The sequence below is a fragment of the Propithecus coquereli genome, unplaced genomic scaffold (assembly GCF_000956105.1).
Source record: "Propithecus coquereli isolate 6110/MARCELLA unplaced genomic scaffold, Pcoq_1.0 Scaffold62, whole genome shotgun sequence".
Lineage (NCBI taxonomy): Eukaryota > Metazoa > Chordata > Mammalia > Primates > Indriidae > Propithecus > Propithecus coquereli.
Genome location: NW_012152174.1, coordinates 1,713,078 through 1,727,345, shown reverse-complemented (window position 1 = coordinate 1,727,345; position 14,268 = coordinate 1,713,078). Strand labels below are relative to the sequence as shown.

At 36.5% G+C, this 14,268-nt stretch overlaps 1 protein-coding gene across 1 annotated transcript in view; it reads right to left on the bottom strand.

The window, feature by feature from the left end:
* Nucleotides 1-14,268, bottom strand: part of APC (adenomatous polyposis coli) — a 130,751-nt gene that overhangs the window by 31,593 nt on the left and 84,890 nt on the right. The window contains exon 8 of the mRNA XM_012659545.1: nucleotides 10,590-10,694. Coding sequence (XP_012514999.1) covers nucleotides 10,590-10,694 — 105 coding nt within the window. The remainder of the gene's footprint in view (nucleotides 1-10,589; nucleotides 10,695-14,268) is intronic.

Sequence of the window (14,268 nt, the reverse complement as noted above, 5' to 3'; positions counted from 1 at the left end):
TCTGTCTTAAAAAATAAAAAAATAAAAAAATAAAGTTCAGTCCAAAACCACAATTACTTTTGCACCAAACTAATAAATCTGAAAGATAAAGAGCTAAGAGCTTGCTCTGGTTATAATAAAGAAGGTAGACCTGAGGGACCAAGATTCAGGATGAAGAATAGTCTAGGGGCTTTTTTAGCACATTCAGGCAAAAGGCCTTTCTTGGTCTACAGTAGAAGGAGAATGACTCCTTATCCTGAAGCAAACACACTACTTTTGAGGATGTCTAAATATTTTCACTGTTGGTAGGCAGTTCTGGGATAGCTCCCAGTGATCCTTGCCTCCTGGTATTCACACCCTTAAGTAATTCTTTCCCCTTGAGTTTGGGCTAGATTTCATGACTTGCTGCTAGTGAACAGAATGCTATAGAGGTGATAGAAAGCACTTCGAAGATAAGGTTACAAAGACTGTGGCTTCCATCTTGGGTATCCTCTCTTGCTCTCTCTGGGGGAAGCCAGCTACGGTTTTGTAAACTGTCCTGTGGTGAGGCCCATGTGACAAGTAACTGATGTCTGTGGCCAATAGCCAATGAGGACATGAGGCCTACCTACAGCCATGTGATGACTGCAGCCCCAGCCAATACCTTGACTGCTGCTGCCTTGTGGGAAACTCTGAACCAGAGACATTTAGCTCAGCTACACCAGGATTTCTGAGCCACAGAAACAATAATAAATGCTTATTGAAGCTGTTAAGTTTTGGGGCAATTTGTCAAAAACAAGAGCTTTAATTATGATAAAAGGCAACTAGTTTCCATAATAAAACATGTTTTGACATTGACATTCATTTCAGTAGAGACACCAAATCATCTTTAAGCTTTCCGTCTTAGTATCTTCCTGTATAGCTCCTTGATTTTTGAGACACTTCCCATTCCCGCAATCTATCTAGCTAGAAATCTAGATGCATTATTATAAGGAGACAGCAAGAGGTACACACATTGCATTCCCTATGAACCTAGAACCTGGGCCGTAAGAATCTTTCTTGGGCCTTTTATCAAGGTTAGACCAGAGCCAACTTCTTTCAGAGGGAGTCTCTACCCACAAGAAATGGTAACCCTCTAAGAATTGTTTCCCACCCAATTCATGACTAAATTCTCAAGAAACCTGAGTGTGATTAACTTTCTCACAACCTTGAGATCTGCTAAGTCAGTGATGCTGTACATCCTTTGAATCAGCCTTGCTCATTGTCAAAGACATACATACTCACTATATCATTCCCAACTCTCAGCCCCAAATTGTGTGAGACCCTATTACCCACTGTTCTCCTTCCCACCCAACCTTTCTGTAGAATCCATATTTCATGCTTCATAAAGACCTCCACATCCTCAACTTTTCACTTAATGCTCCTTTTATTTCCTGGCCTTCAACTTTCTCTAAGTCATTGCTTCTTTGAAATAACTGGCATATCCAGTGCATGGATCTTTCTACATACTTCAGCTTGGATTTTTTGTGTTTATCACTTCCATAATTCTCTTGTTAGCTTTCAAGAGCTTTCCTCCAAAATTCTTCAATCCCACCTGCCTGGAAACATTGTAACCATAGATGAATTCAACTGTCTGTTTTCTCTACACCCAGATGTGAACTGTTTGGGCAGCATTTGAGAAATCTGAGTATGTGAGAAAATCACATAACTCTCTAGGATGCTGCCCATATACATTTGTGGTCACCAATATACCTGGGCCCTCAGTGCTGCTCCTGCGATCTTTGTTTCCCTCGTCAGTTCTCCTTTCTTTCCTCACGCTGGCTATTTTAGGTACGTCTTGTTTTGTACAAAATTGTGGCTCTTCTTCCCTTACCACACATAATTTTACATTTTACTTTACAGAGAAATAGAAACCAACAGACAAAATTCCCTCAACTTCTTGCTACCAGACTGATAAAATTATCTGCACACATATCTATAGCCATCCTCTGCTGTGACATCAGACGTACCCCTGCTCCTATCTAAAGTCCATCCCTATACATGTGGCTCTGGATTTTCTCTCTCCCCATTTCTCTTTGTTCTTGTGGATCTTCACCCTTTTTCTCTACCGGTTCCTTCCCACCAGCATTCAAACGTGCTTATCTCTTCTATTAAATAACAGAAATAGGGCCAGGAGCAGAGGCTCAGACCTATAATCCCAGCACTTTGGGAGGCTGAGGCAGGAGGATCACTTGAGGCCAGGAGTTTGAGACCAGCCTGGGCAATAACAAGACCCCATCTCTTAAAAAGAAAAAATAAATAAATAAAATTAGCTGGGCATGGAGGCACGTGCCTGTAGTTCCAGCTAGTTGGGAGGCTGAGGCAAAGGGGATCACTTGAGCCCAGGAGTCTGAGGGTGCAGTGAGGTCTGACGATGCCTCTGTACTCTAACCCAGTAAACAGAGCAAGATGAGACCCTGTCTCAAAAAAAAAGAACCCAGAAATTTTCTAACTATTGTCTACAGCAGCTAATGCCTTTTTTTCTCTTGGGCAGTTCACACCCAGACTTTTTTAGGGTCAGCTAAAATTGCTCTCTTCTACTTTATTTATTTTTTTTTTTTAGAGACAGGGTCTCTTGAGGGGCTGGCCTTGACCTCTGGGGCTCAAGCAATCTTCCCACCTCAGCATCCCAAGAACCTGGGACTATCGGCACATGCTACTGCACCTAGCCTCTTCTATTTTTTTAACCTTCCAATTAAACCTCCACTCATTCCAGTATAATAATAGTAGAGGAGAAAGCAATGAAATTGCTTTTGTCAAGACCAGCAAATGAACTTCTTTTTTTGTGAAACTCAGTGGAGATATTTTTAGTCCTTATGGCAATGGTGGATATTGTTAACTGTTTCCTCTTTTTCGGAACAATATTATTCTATCACTTTGGAGTTTTAGCCTAGGTTTTCATCTTCTTACTATATACTCATGGGGGATGTAAAAATCTTCCACACCTTTAATTATCAATTCTTCACCCTGCCCCTTAATTCTAAATCCAAATATCTAATAGCCTACCTGACATTTCCACTTTGATGTCTTAGACTTAACATCTTTAACACATTAACTGCCACGTGAATTGTATTTAACTCACAATAGTTTTGAGCCTGGGGCCTCGTGAAACATATGTAACTCACATGTCTCTTTATCTTGGGAGCTGCATGAACTATTTTTCAAGTTGCATATAACTCACACACAGAAAACGATAAAAAATAACACATTTTTCATTAAATTAGAAAGGATCATTTTGTTTTCCAAGTTTTTATTCTATTTTTGTAATAAAACACCGTGGCCCCAAGGAAAAAAATTTTTTTTCTAGTGTGGCAATGTGTTAAACTTAAAACTAGGCTCATTATTTTCCCTCAAAAACCTCTCTTCATCTGGTGTTATCAATTGCATTACTATCATTCTAGTTGCTTAGAACAGAAACCTTGACTTCTTCCCCCTCAACCCTCATATCCAACTCCTAAGCTTAACAGATTCTATTTTCTAAATATTCTCAGATACTCAGGTATCTGTTGAACAAATGACTCTCTCAAATTTGAAGGTTAGGGAAGACACCCTCAGGCTACCATCATCTTTCACTGAGATTACGTACCTATTTTACCCAATCATCTTTTAGGTATCAGATTAAATTAATCTGCAACTTTCTCTAGGACCAATCTCACCCCAAAACTAGGTTTAGTTTTAGGCTTTTGATACTTGTTCCTATACCACTATGTACTTTTGCCTTCTCATGGTCCTTAACACACTTTTGGAAACTGCTTGTCTTCTAGATTACACACTTTTTGAGTAAAAGGTAGCATATACTTAGCTCATCACCATATCCTAGGGTTGAGAACAGTCTTGGCACAATTCAGATGTTTAGTAAACAGATTGTGAACACTGATGAATGAATTTTAGATTATCTTCCCAGTGAAAGGGGTAAGGGAAAAGATTAACAATGAAGAAAAAAATAGGTTGGGGAACAGACAGGTAGGGATGACTCACTGGAGGGGATCCCTCCAAGGACATACCAGAATGAGTCACTTGTCTATTTTCTGCTTTCCCCTTACTCATCCTTAAATACCCATCACCATGATAGGCACTCACTCAACTGTTTGTTGAGGGGGACTAGAATGACTATGCCTGTTACACTGAGCAGAATTGGGATATGGTCAGTTTCAATTACACCTGCTAGGTTGGAACCTCTCTTCTGTCTTCCTGTTTGCTCACTTTATAAAGTAACTCAAAAGGGTCCCACAACAAAGGTAGTAGCAGCCTTCAACTCACTGTGAACCTGGCAAGTGAAGGGAAAGACATAAACATTTCTCCTGATTTTGCAGTACAAACTGTACCAAGGAGTAATCAAATAGTAGACAAAAAGGTTCTCTTTATAGAAGTATTACAGCTAATACTATAACCACTAATAAAATAATGGAGCTAGGCATTATTAATGGCTGTTAATATCACAAAAAGAGAGACATTATGTGCTTTCTTATGGCAGACCATCATGCCACCTATGAAAAAGTCTTGCTGACAAAAAAAAAAAAAGGATTGAATCCAAATATGATCAAATCTCTAGATCCAACTATCAATTTACAGGAAATACAGAGGATAAAGGAACATGTTAAACTATACCATGGGGATGTTATCAGCAAAATCCAGAGTATGAAAAACTGTAAGAAAACAACTTTGGTTCTTCCATAAATAAATAGCAAAAAAACAAAATGAGAGAAAGAGGAACTTACGGATTAGAATAGACTTCAGAGATATATTAACCAATCCCAATTCATGGACCTTATCTGGACCCTGAGTCAAATAAACTATGAAAAAGACATTTATGGAACAATTGCAAATTTGAATACTGACAAGATATATCATGCTATTAAGTTCTTTTGGGGTGTAATAATGGCACTGTAGTTATATATTTTTAAAAAGTATTTTTTTTTTTCTTGCAGATGAGGTCTCACTATGTTGCCCAGGCTAATTCCAAACTCCTGGGCTCAAGCAATCCTCCTGTCTCAGCCTCCTGAGTAGCTAGGATTACAGGCACATGCCATCACACTCAGCTAAAAAAGTATTCTTATCTTTTGCAAATATACAACGAAATATTTATGGAAGAAATGATGATGATGACCACGATCTTCTTAAAATATAAAATGGGGCCGGGTGCGGTGGCTCATGCCTGTAATCCTAGCACTCTGGGAGGCCGAGGTGGGTGGACTGCTTGAGCTCAGGAGTTCGAAACCACCCTGAGCAAGAGCGAGACCCCGTCTCTACTAAAAACAGAAAGAAATTAATCGGACAACTAAAAATATATAGAAAAAAATTAGCTGGGCATGGTGGCGCATGCCTGTAGTCCCAACTACTTGGGAGGCTGAGGCAGAAGGACTGCTTGAGCCCAGGAGTGTGAGGTTGCTGTGAGCTAGGCTGACGCCACGGCACTCACTCTAGCCCAGGCAAAAGAGTGAGACTCTGTCTCAAAAAAAATATATATATATATAAAATGGGAGGTGAAAGTGGATGGGGTACCTATAGATCACTATATTATTCTGTTTGCCTTTGTATATGTTTGAAATTTTCCATAATAAAAAGATTTTTAGAAGGTTTTTCAGTTTTTGAAACTAGTAGCAGCAACATGGGTTTTCCTATCATTCCATCTTTTCCCCACTTTTGGTTGAACTTCACCACTATGTAGCTATTACCAGAGATCTGGTTCTAAATTTCAAATAGAAAAGCTGAGAACCAATTAATAAATGAATTACACACACAGCTATATAGTAAGCAAGCAGGGATCTGGCTTTTATAATTTACTTCTACCTTTTCCTTCCATTTAAATTTCAAAAGAAATTAATCACAGATCAAGAAACCCTATTTCTAGCAGGGATGTCAGTCTGGCCTTCCAATCACCAAATATTTTTTGTCATCTACTATCTATCAGGGACTGTGGGGACATGAAAATGAACAAAACTAGACAGAATGCTTGCCCTTCTGGAGCTTACAGTCTAGTGGGGGAAGCACAAATATTAATCAAAGAATCACACAAATAAATGTAAAACTGAAAATGTAATAGTCTTCAAAGGAGAGGAACATGCTATGATGCTTATAATAGTGAGATTTGATCTATTTGAGCCTGAGAAACTGATGCTTAAGTTCAGACACACATGAATTGGTGTTAACTGAGGAAAATGGGAAGAGAAGAGCACTACACGGAACAGGTATAGATGTGCACAGGCTGCAGAAAGAGGAGGCCTGGTAAGTATGAGGTAATGATAGAAGGCCAGTGTGGCTGAACTAGTGAGAGCAAGATGTGACATAAGGCTGACAAGATATGTAGGAATTGGATTATATAGCTCACAATAAAAGGTTATCATCATTCTAAGAATCAAGGGAAGCCAATAAAAGATTTTACAAAGAGAATGATTTACTCTTTGTAAAGATCATTCTGCAAGAGTGGATGTGGGCAGAAAACCAGATGAGAGAAGGGGTAGAATCAAATCCCTCATGGTGGTAGAGATAAGTGCACCACGACAGGAGCTTTGGTGGAGCACGCTACTGTGATTCTGAGAAAAATCAAAAAGATTTTCATTTCCGATTAGTATCAATGGTTTTTGTCTTTGGAGCAAATAATAAAACAAAACAAACTAATAAATTCCAGGAGGTTGTCATATGTACTGACCCTATTAAGATAGGTTAAAGGAATCTTGGCATAACAAATCACAGTCCCACAGACACAGATTGTACATCTACATTAGGATCTGGAAGTAGCTGTGCTGTTTTAAAACAGTGATTGAAAGTAACCAAATAAATAGTATTAGCAGTAATAGAGCCACACAAACAATTTGGAGAGCAAGTCTATAACTGACACTGCTAAATAAACATGCTTGTTATGTTTAACACTGAATCCACAGCACTATCAGAATTTATTACTTGAAGGGTGAATGAATACTGGGCCCTGATTTATTATTTTCAAGAGATCTTCTATTCTGCCATCCTTACACTGAAATAAATAACACGATCTATTAGGACTCGAGTAAGACAATCCAAACTACCAAGCAATGGAAATAAAGGTAGTACTTTCTTCAATTTTCCCAAAATGAAAATGGTGATATAGCTGTGTTAAGTTATAAGAATAATACATTTTCATTACAAAAAATTCAAACAATATATAGAAGTATAAATAAGAAAGTAAAAACCACAAAAATCCCAACACTTAGGAATAACTATTGGTAACATTTTGAAGAATATTCTCCCAGACATTTCTCTATGCAGATGTACACGTATAGATATGTATAATGAGATCATACATACTTTTTTAAAATTAAAAAAGCTCTGATTATTTTTCTAAATTAATAATATTTATTAATATTCAAGATAAACACTCTCTGCCAGGTACTATATACTAGTTGTTTGGGGTTTAACGGTGAGCAAGTACAGCTTTAAAAACTTTAAACAAGGAATGCAGACCATTAACCAACAATAAATTGTGCTAAGTGCTGTGAGAGCAAAAGTACAGAGTATCTGAGAGTATTTATTCCAATGAGAGGGGGACAAGGAAAACACCCAGTGACATCCAAGTGACATTTAAACTGAGGGGAAGGATGAGTAAAATACAAGTGAAGAACTGAAGCAGAAGAGATTTCTATGGAAAGGGAAAGCCATGTGGAAGGCCTGGACATACTCAAGGAACTGAAGAAGTTGAAGCTGAGGGAATGGTGAGAAATGGGGCAAATAGTGTGAGATACTGCTGGAAGAGTAAGCAACACGAAGAATCTGGATTCTATTCTACGGGCAGTGAGTAGCCATTGAAAGGTTTAAACAAGTAAGTAGTTAAGATCAGATTTGTGTTTTAGAGGGATCATTCTGATTACAATGTGGAAGATACACTAGAAAAGGCAAGGCTGAAGGCTAAAACAAAGGTTAGATCTTTACATAAACAGATGTAATGTATTGTTTTCAACATTTGCATGGATGCATTATGTAAGTTACATGAGGTGAGGGACTGTCCTCTTCAATTCTCAATTTCAGAGTTCAACACAATATCTGGCACATAATAAATATTTGTTAATTAAAAAACAGTTAACAACAACAATAACTGTTGTGCTTACTAAACATTTACTATGTGCCAGGGACTATGTTGAGTATTTCTTGCATTTAATTCTCTCAACTATTCTATGAGGTAGGTTTTATCATCATCTTATTTTACTAAAGAGGAAACACTAAAGTTCAGAATTTATTACTAAGCTGGTTAGTTGGTGAGTGGGATTTCCCAGGTTTGCTGACTTCAGAGCCACTTAATTTATCTGCAGCTGACTAATAATTTAACATTTAACCAGTTACTTATTAACATACATTTAGGTTATTTCTGGTTTTTTTTTTTTTTTTTTTTAGACAGAGTCTCACTGTGTTGGGCTAGAGTGAGTGCCGTGGCGTCAGCCTAGCTCACAGCAACCTCAAACTCCTAGGCTCAGGTGATCCTTCTGCCTCAGCCTCCCGAGTAGCTGGGACTACAGGCATGCGCCACCATGCCTGGCTAATTTTTTCTATATATATTTTTAGTTGTCCGATTAATTTCTTTCTAATTTTTTTTTAGTAGAGGCGGGGTCTCGCTCTTGCTCAGGCTGGTCTTGAACTCCTGAGCTCAAACGATCCACCCACCTCGGCCTCCCAGAGTGCTAGGATCACAGGTGTGAGTTACCGCGCCCGGCCTATTTCTGATTTTTTGATCTTATTAATAATATGATGAATCTCTTCAAACACATCTGACCACCCTTGACAGATTATCTCATTAGCAGAAAATCTTAGTTAGATGTTGCTCTAGTCACGCAGCAGGCACATTATAAAGTTAGATAACATTTTATAAAATTGCTCTCCAGAAAGGTTATTCCATTTCATACAAGTAAAAGCAATATATGAAAATGTCTGTGTACTTACCATTACTAATAGTGTCACTGATCTTTGCCAACCCATGCCCCCCATCTCATTTTGGTTGTAATTTATATTTATATGTCATTATTAGTAAAGTTGATGATCTTTCCATATGCTTACAAGTCATTTTAATTTTTCCTTTTATTTCCTGTTCACGTCCTTTGCTCATTTTTTAATAGTTGATTTGTAAATACTCTTCACATATCTTGAATTTTAACTTTTTGCTTGTCATAAATGTTTGCAAATAATATGATCCTGGTTTTTGTTTGTTTTGTAATCTTGCCATGATATTCTGGCACACATTTGTTATGTGAAACCTACTCATCCTTTCCTTATTGTTTTCCCACTCACCTCAGGATTATAAACATTCTACCCACATTTTCTTCTAATCTTTTTATATTTTTAATAATTTTCATTTTGACATTAAATCTTATCTTAGAATTTATTTTGATGTAGTAAGTCTGATATGGATTCATTTATTACAGCCAGCTTGTTGGATAGGTAAGGTCTTCAAAGTATACAATAATTGGAATACAACCCAAAGCACTAAAGGTAGAAGGGTAGGTCTATTTTGATGCAAATAATCTTTTTTTACTGTCATATAAAGCTGAACTTTTCTTTGACATATGTATAGGAACTACATAAACTTCCCATATAATTCTCTAAACAACAGAGAAATAAATGTGCCATTTAAATATAATTGCCTTTGTCCTAATTTACGACTAAGAGTTTTCCAGGATAATGGTTAACCAGTAACACTGAATGAAGTATTTGTTTAGTAAAATAAAGTATGAGACATTTTAAGCTCAAAATTTTAATGAACTAATAGAAGCATATTCTTTTTTATAAATAGTACTATCAAAAATAACCTAGAGACTAAAGAAATTTTTCGTATGAACAGTAGGAAAATTATCTTAAGACCAATTTGGTGAAATTATATTTTTAAAAAATCATTCATTTTACAACATAAAAATATTCATTGAAGAAAATCTGGAGACTACAGAACACCCCAAAGAAAAATTCTATCATAATAATAGCCTGTATTTCAATTAAAATCTAATAGACAATTAGCATAGCATAGTAGCATAACAAGATAATGGTTCTATATTTAAAAAACACCAATAAGCTGACTTCCATAATTTTGCTAAAATGATGTGGTAATAGTTAAACATGATTAGGCTATGTCTCTTTACTTTCTGTGAGCATTTCTGTGAGAATCATTTTTTTCAATAAGATTTGGATTTTTAGATTTACATAATCTTGAAATACAACAGAAAATAAGAATTCTAACAAAGTCCTATGATAATTTTAAAAAACATAAAAATGTCTTTGTACTGAATGCTTTAGTCAAAAAACAAACCTATTCAATGCAAGCAATAATAACTAGGTCAAATCACATATAACCAAAATACAGTTTACATTTATTTCTCAAAAAAACTACTCACACTAGTCATTCTAGATTAAAACAAAAACAATCTAGAGCTATAAAAATACACCTAAATTTTTGACAACATTATTGTTATATGTAATAAAGAAAAATGGTAGCATTTTGGTACTGAATGCTTCTGGAGATACGCATTTAGGACTAAAGAGACAGATAAGATTTATAGATCATTCAGAGAACCATCCCATTCCATATTCTTTTAAGAATATTTAATTAATTAATTAAAAATGCAATATAATAATTCATTTACCTGACCACTTCCGGAAGTTGCCATGTTGATTTCTGCCACTCCTTGACCTTCATTCTGCCGCTCAGCTTCATGTGAGCTGGCTTCGTGCTTGCTTTGAGATGACCTCTGTTAATATGGAGTTAAAATCATTACATGCAAAAATGATATAAGCTTTCTTAGCCCACAGCTCTTTTCTTTTTTGTTTTAAAGATGTGAATGCATCAATTATACAGACTGACACAGGCATGGAACTGCATGTCACACTTCATAACCTCTGGCGTGGTTAGCAGGAGGCTGTCTCGGTAAGAGGAAAGTGAAGTGTGTCCCTTGAGCATTTAGAGCTGCACAAGACAAAGGATTTTCTGAGACTCACAGGAATGTCATCCTCTACCAGCTGCGCTCACATCACTATCAGGAATATAACCCAACTAGAACAAATAATTGCCTATTCCGCAAGGTCACATGATTCTGACATTTAATGGAGCTGCAAATACAACAGTTAAACTACTACCTAAGCTTACAAATACCTTATGTGTAGGCATATTTATACATAAAATATATATACATCTTCTACTAATAAAAGTTAGGTGAAACCAAATGATAAGCTCTTAGATTCTGATATGAATAAAACCAAAAGCATTTTCTAATGCAGCCACCATCTGTTACATGAAATTAAAATGACAGATTATATCCAGTAAAAGCAGTGTTATTTCAAGATAGATTATATCTAGTAAAGCAGTCACTTTGTAAAAATGCCACTGCAAAATAAAAGAAATAAAATAATTTCCCAGTATCTTTTATAGAAACACCTATGTGCTTGCTCTAGGAAAGTGATATTCTAAAAATTTGACATGATAGTTGATAATTATAGGATAAAATAATTCCCAATGGAATTTTTTTAAACATTAAGCTCTCCTAGACCATTTTAAAATGTGACTTAAAAATTAATTTATATGCAACATTTCCATTAATAAACTAATTATTAGTTATATGCAGGCAAAAGTGAAGTAGCACTCAATAATTCAGAAATGGAAGAAAAAAATAGTAGCACCTGAAAATCACACACCATAAAATTCAACAAAATCAACAAGAATAGAAATATACAAAGTCAACCTAGAAACAAAACGAATCGAAGCCCACTAAGACCACAAAGATATGACACTAACGTAAGTGAAGATGTCAATGTAGTTAAAGAAAAAATAATTACTGATGATCTACTACATTAGTTCATTGCACTAGGTGCTGGGGAATGCAGTGCTAGCAAAGCTAGATGTTGTTCTATGCTCTTTTGGAGCTTACCATCTAGTCAGGGACACTATCAAACAATGAGAGAAATAATAACTAAGTAAAAATTTTGACAAGTGCTATGAAAGAAGGGTATAAAGGTGCTATGAGTATATATAACAGAGGGATGTGATTATGGTCTGGAGGTCTGGGGAAGAGATCTCTTAGGAAGTGCTATTTGAATGGAGACATGAAGAATAAATAGTTAGCTAGGAAAAGGGGGAGGGGTAGATGATGAATGTTCTGGGTCAAGAGGTCATATGCAAAGGACCTGGGATGGGAGGGAGCATGGCTTTTTCTAGTATGTCAAAGAATCACGGTGTGGCTAAAGCACCAAAAATAAGGGGGAAAGCAGAACAAAAAGAAGATGGTAAAAAAGAAATCTTACTGGTTTTGTCGAATTTTAGTGTGATTCTCAGATGGCATTCTTACCTTTTCTAAGTTATAGTGAGGCCACCACACTACTGCCCCCACATAATTAATACTAATATATTAACGAGAAAAGCTGAACATAAACTGATTTTCTAAGTTAAATTTTAAATGACCTAAGTAGGCAGGAATCATAGAGGAGACCAGTTAGGAGCCTAATGTATTAATATAAATGTGAGATCATGATATTCTGCACTAGGAAAGCAGTAATAGAAATAAAAGAAGTGGAGATGCAGAGGTAAATCTGATAGGGTTTGGTGACAGAATGGATACGGGGAGTGGAGGAACAGGTCTGGTGTCAAGTATGTTCCTATGTTCTTCAGTTCATACAATGCAATAATGATGGTGCCATTCACAGAGATAGGTAATACTGAAGGAGGATGAAGGGTGGTAAGGAAGGCTTAGGAGGATCATTAAGTTTTGGATACGTTGGATTCAAAGTGCCTTTGACATATCTAAGTGGAGATACAGAGTGGGCATATGGATTTCTGGAGCTTAGGGCTAGAAAAACAAATTTGAGAGCCATTAGCATATATTTGGTAACTGAAGCCCTAAGCATAAATGAGATTGTCTTAGGAAGAGAGGATACAGAGAAAAGATAAACAAGCCTTAAGGAATGCTACAATTAATGTCTGGATAAAAGAAGATGAGCTATGAAGGCCAGAAAGATGGGGAAAAAACCAAAAAAGTGATGATGGTGATGATGATATGATAAAATTTTTAAAAAATCTAATGTTTACTATGCACTAATCATTAGCACCTATTGATTTATTTAATTATCATACCAACCCTATGAACCCTAGGTACTATAATTATCCCCATTTTATAAAGAGACTGAAGCACAGAGAACATAAGTAACTGTCTTTCAGTCACATGCTTAGTAAATGGCAGAGTCAGAGCTGGAATTACAACCCAGGCAGTCTGACTCCAGAGCCCAAACTATTTAACACTTGCTACCTGTATTTTCTTTCCTCCTTCCTTTCCTAATTACTTCCCTTTATTCTTTCATTGCTTCTAGACTACAAGCCTGCCTGCACTATATGCTGATATACTGAAGACAAAAGAGGTTGTTGTTGATTCCTATGAAAGAATAATTCTAACAAGTTTCCTCACTTCCATAGTTGGACAACTTCCCTAAGGTCTTCTACTCTAGGCAGTAGGACTTTTTAAAAAATTTTATTGTTGTTGAGGTATTTAAATACCATAAAAATCTATCCATCTTAACTACACAATTAAATGATTTTTTGTAGATTTATCAAGGATAGTCATAATCCAGTTTTAGAACATTTTAATCATTCTAATAAGACTCCCCCTGCCCATTTATAGTTAATCCTCATTTCCACTCACAGCCCTAGGCAACCACTGATCTACTTTTTGTCTTCAGAAATTTGCCTTTTCTGGACATTTCATACGAATGGACTTATGTGTCTGGTTTATGTTACTGAGCATGTTTTTTGAGGTTGATCCATGCTATCATATGTATCAGTAACTTGTTACATTTTATTGCTGAATAGAATTCCATTGCAAGGATATAACACGTTTTGTTTATTCATTCACCGGTTGATACACATTTGCACTGTTTCTACTTTTGGGCTACTATGAATAATGCTGCTATGAAGATTCAAGTTCAAGTCTTTGTGTAGACATGTTTTCACTTCTTTTGGCTAGATACCTAGGAGTGGGATTACTGGGTCACATGGTAACTATGTTTAATATTTTTAGGAATTGCTCACTGTTTTTCAAGTGGCTGCACCATTTTATAGTCTACCAGCAATGAGGGCTCCTGCTTCTCCATATCCTCACTGATGATTATTACTGTCTTTACAATTTTTTTTTTTTTTTTTGAGACAGGGTCTCATTCTGTTGCCTGGGCTAGAGTGCAGTGACATCATCATAGCTCACTGCAACCTCAAATTCCTGGGCTCAAGCAGTCCTCCTGCCTCAGCCTCCTGAGCAGCTGGGACTACAGGCACACACCACCATGCCT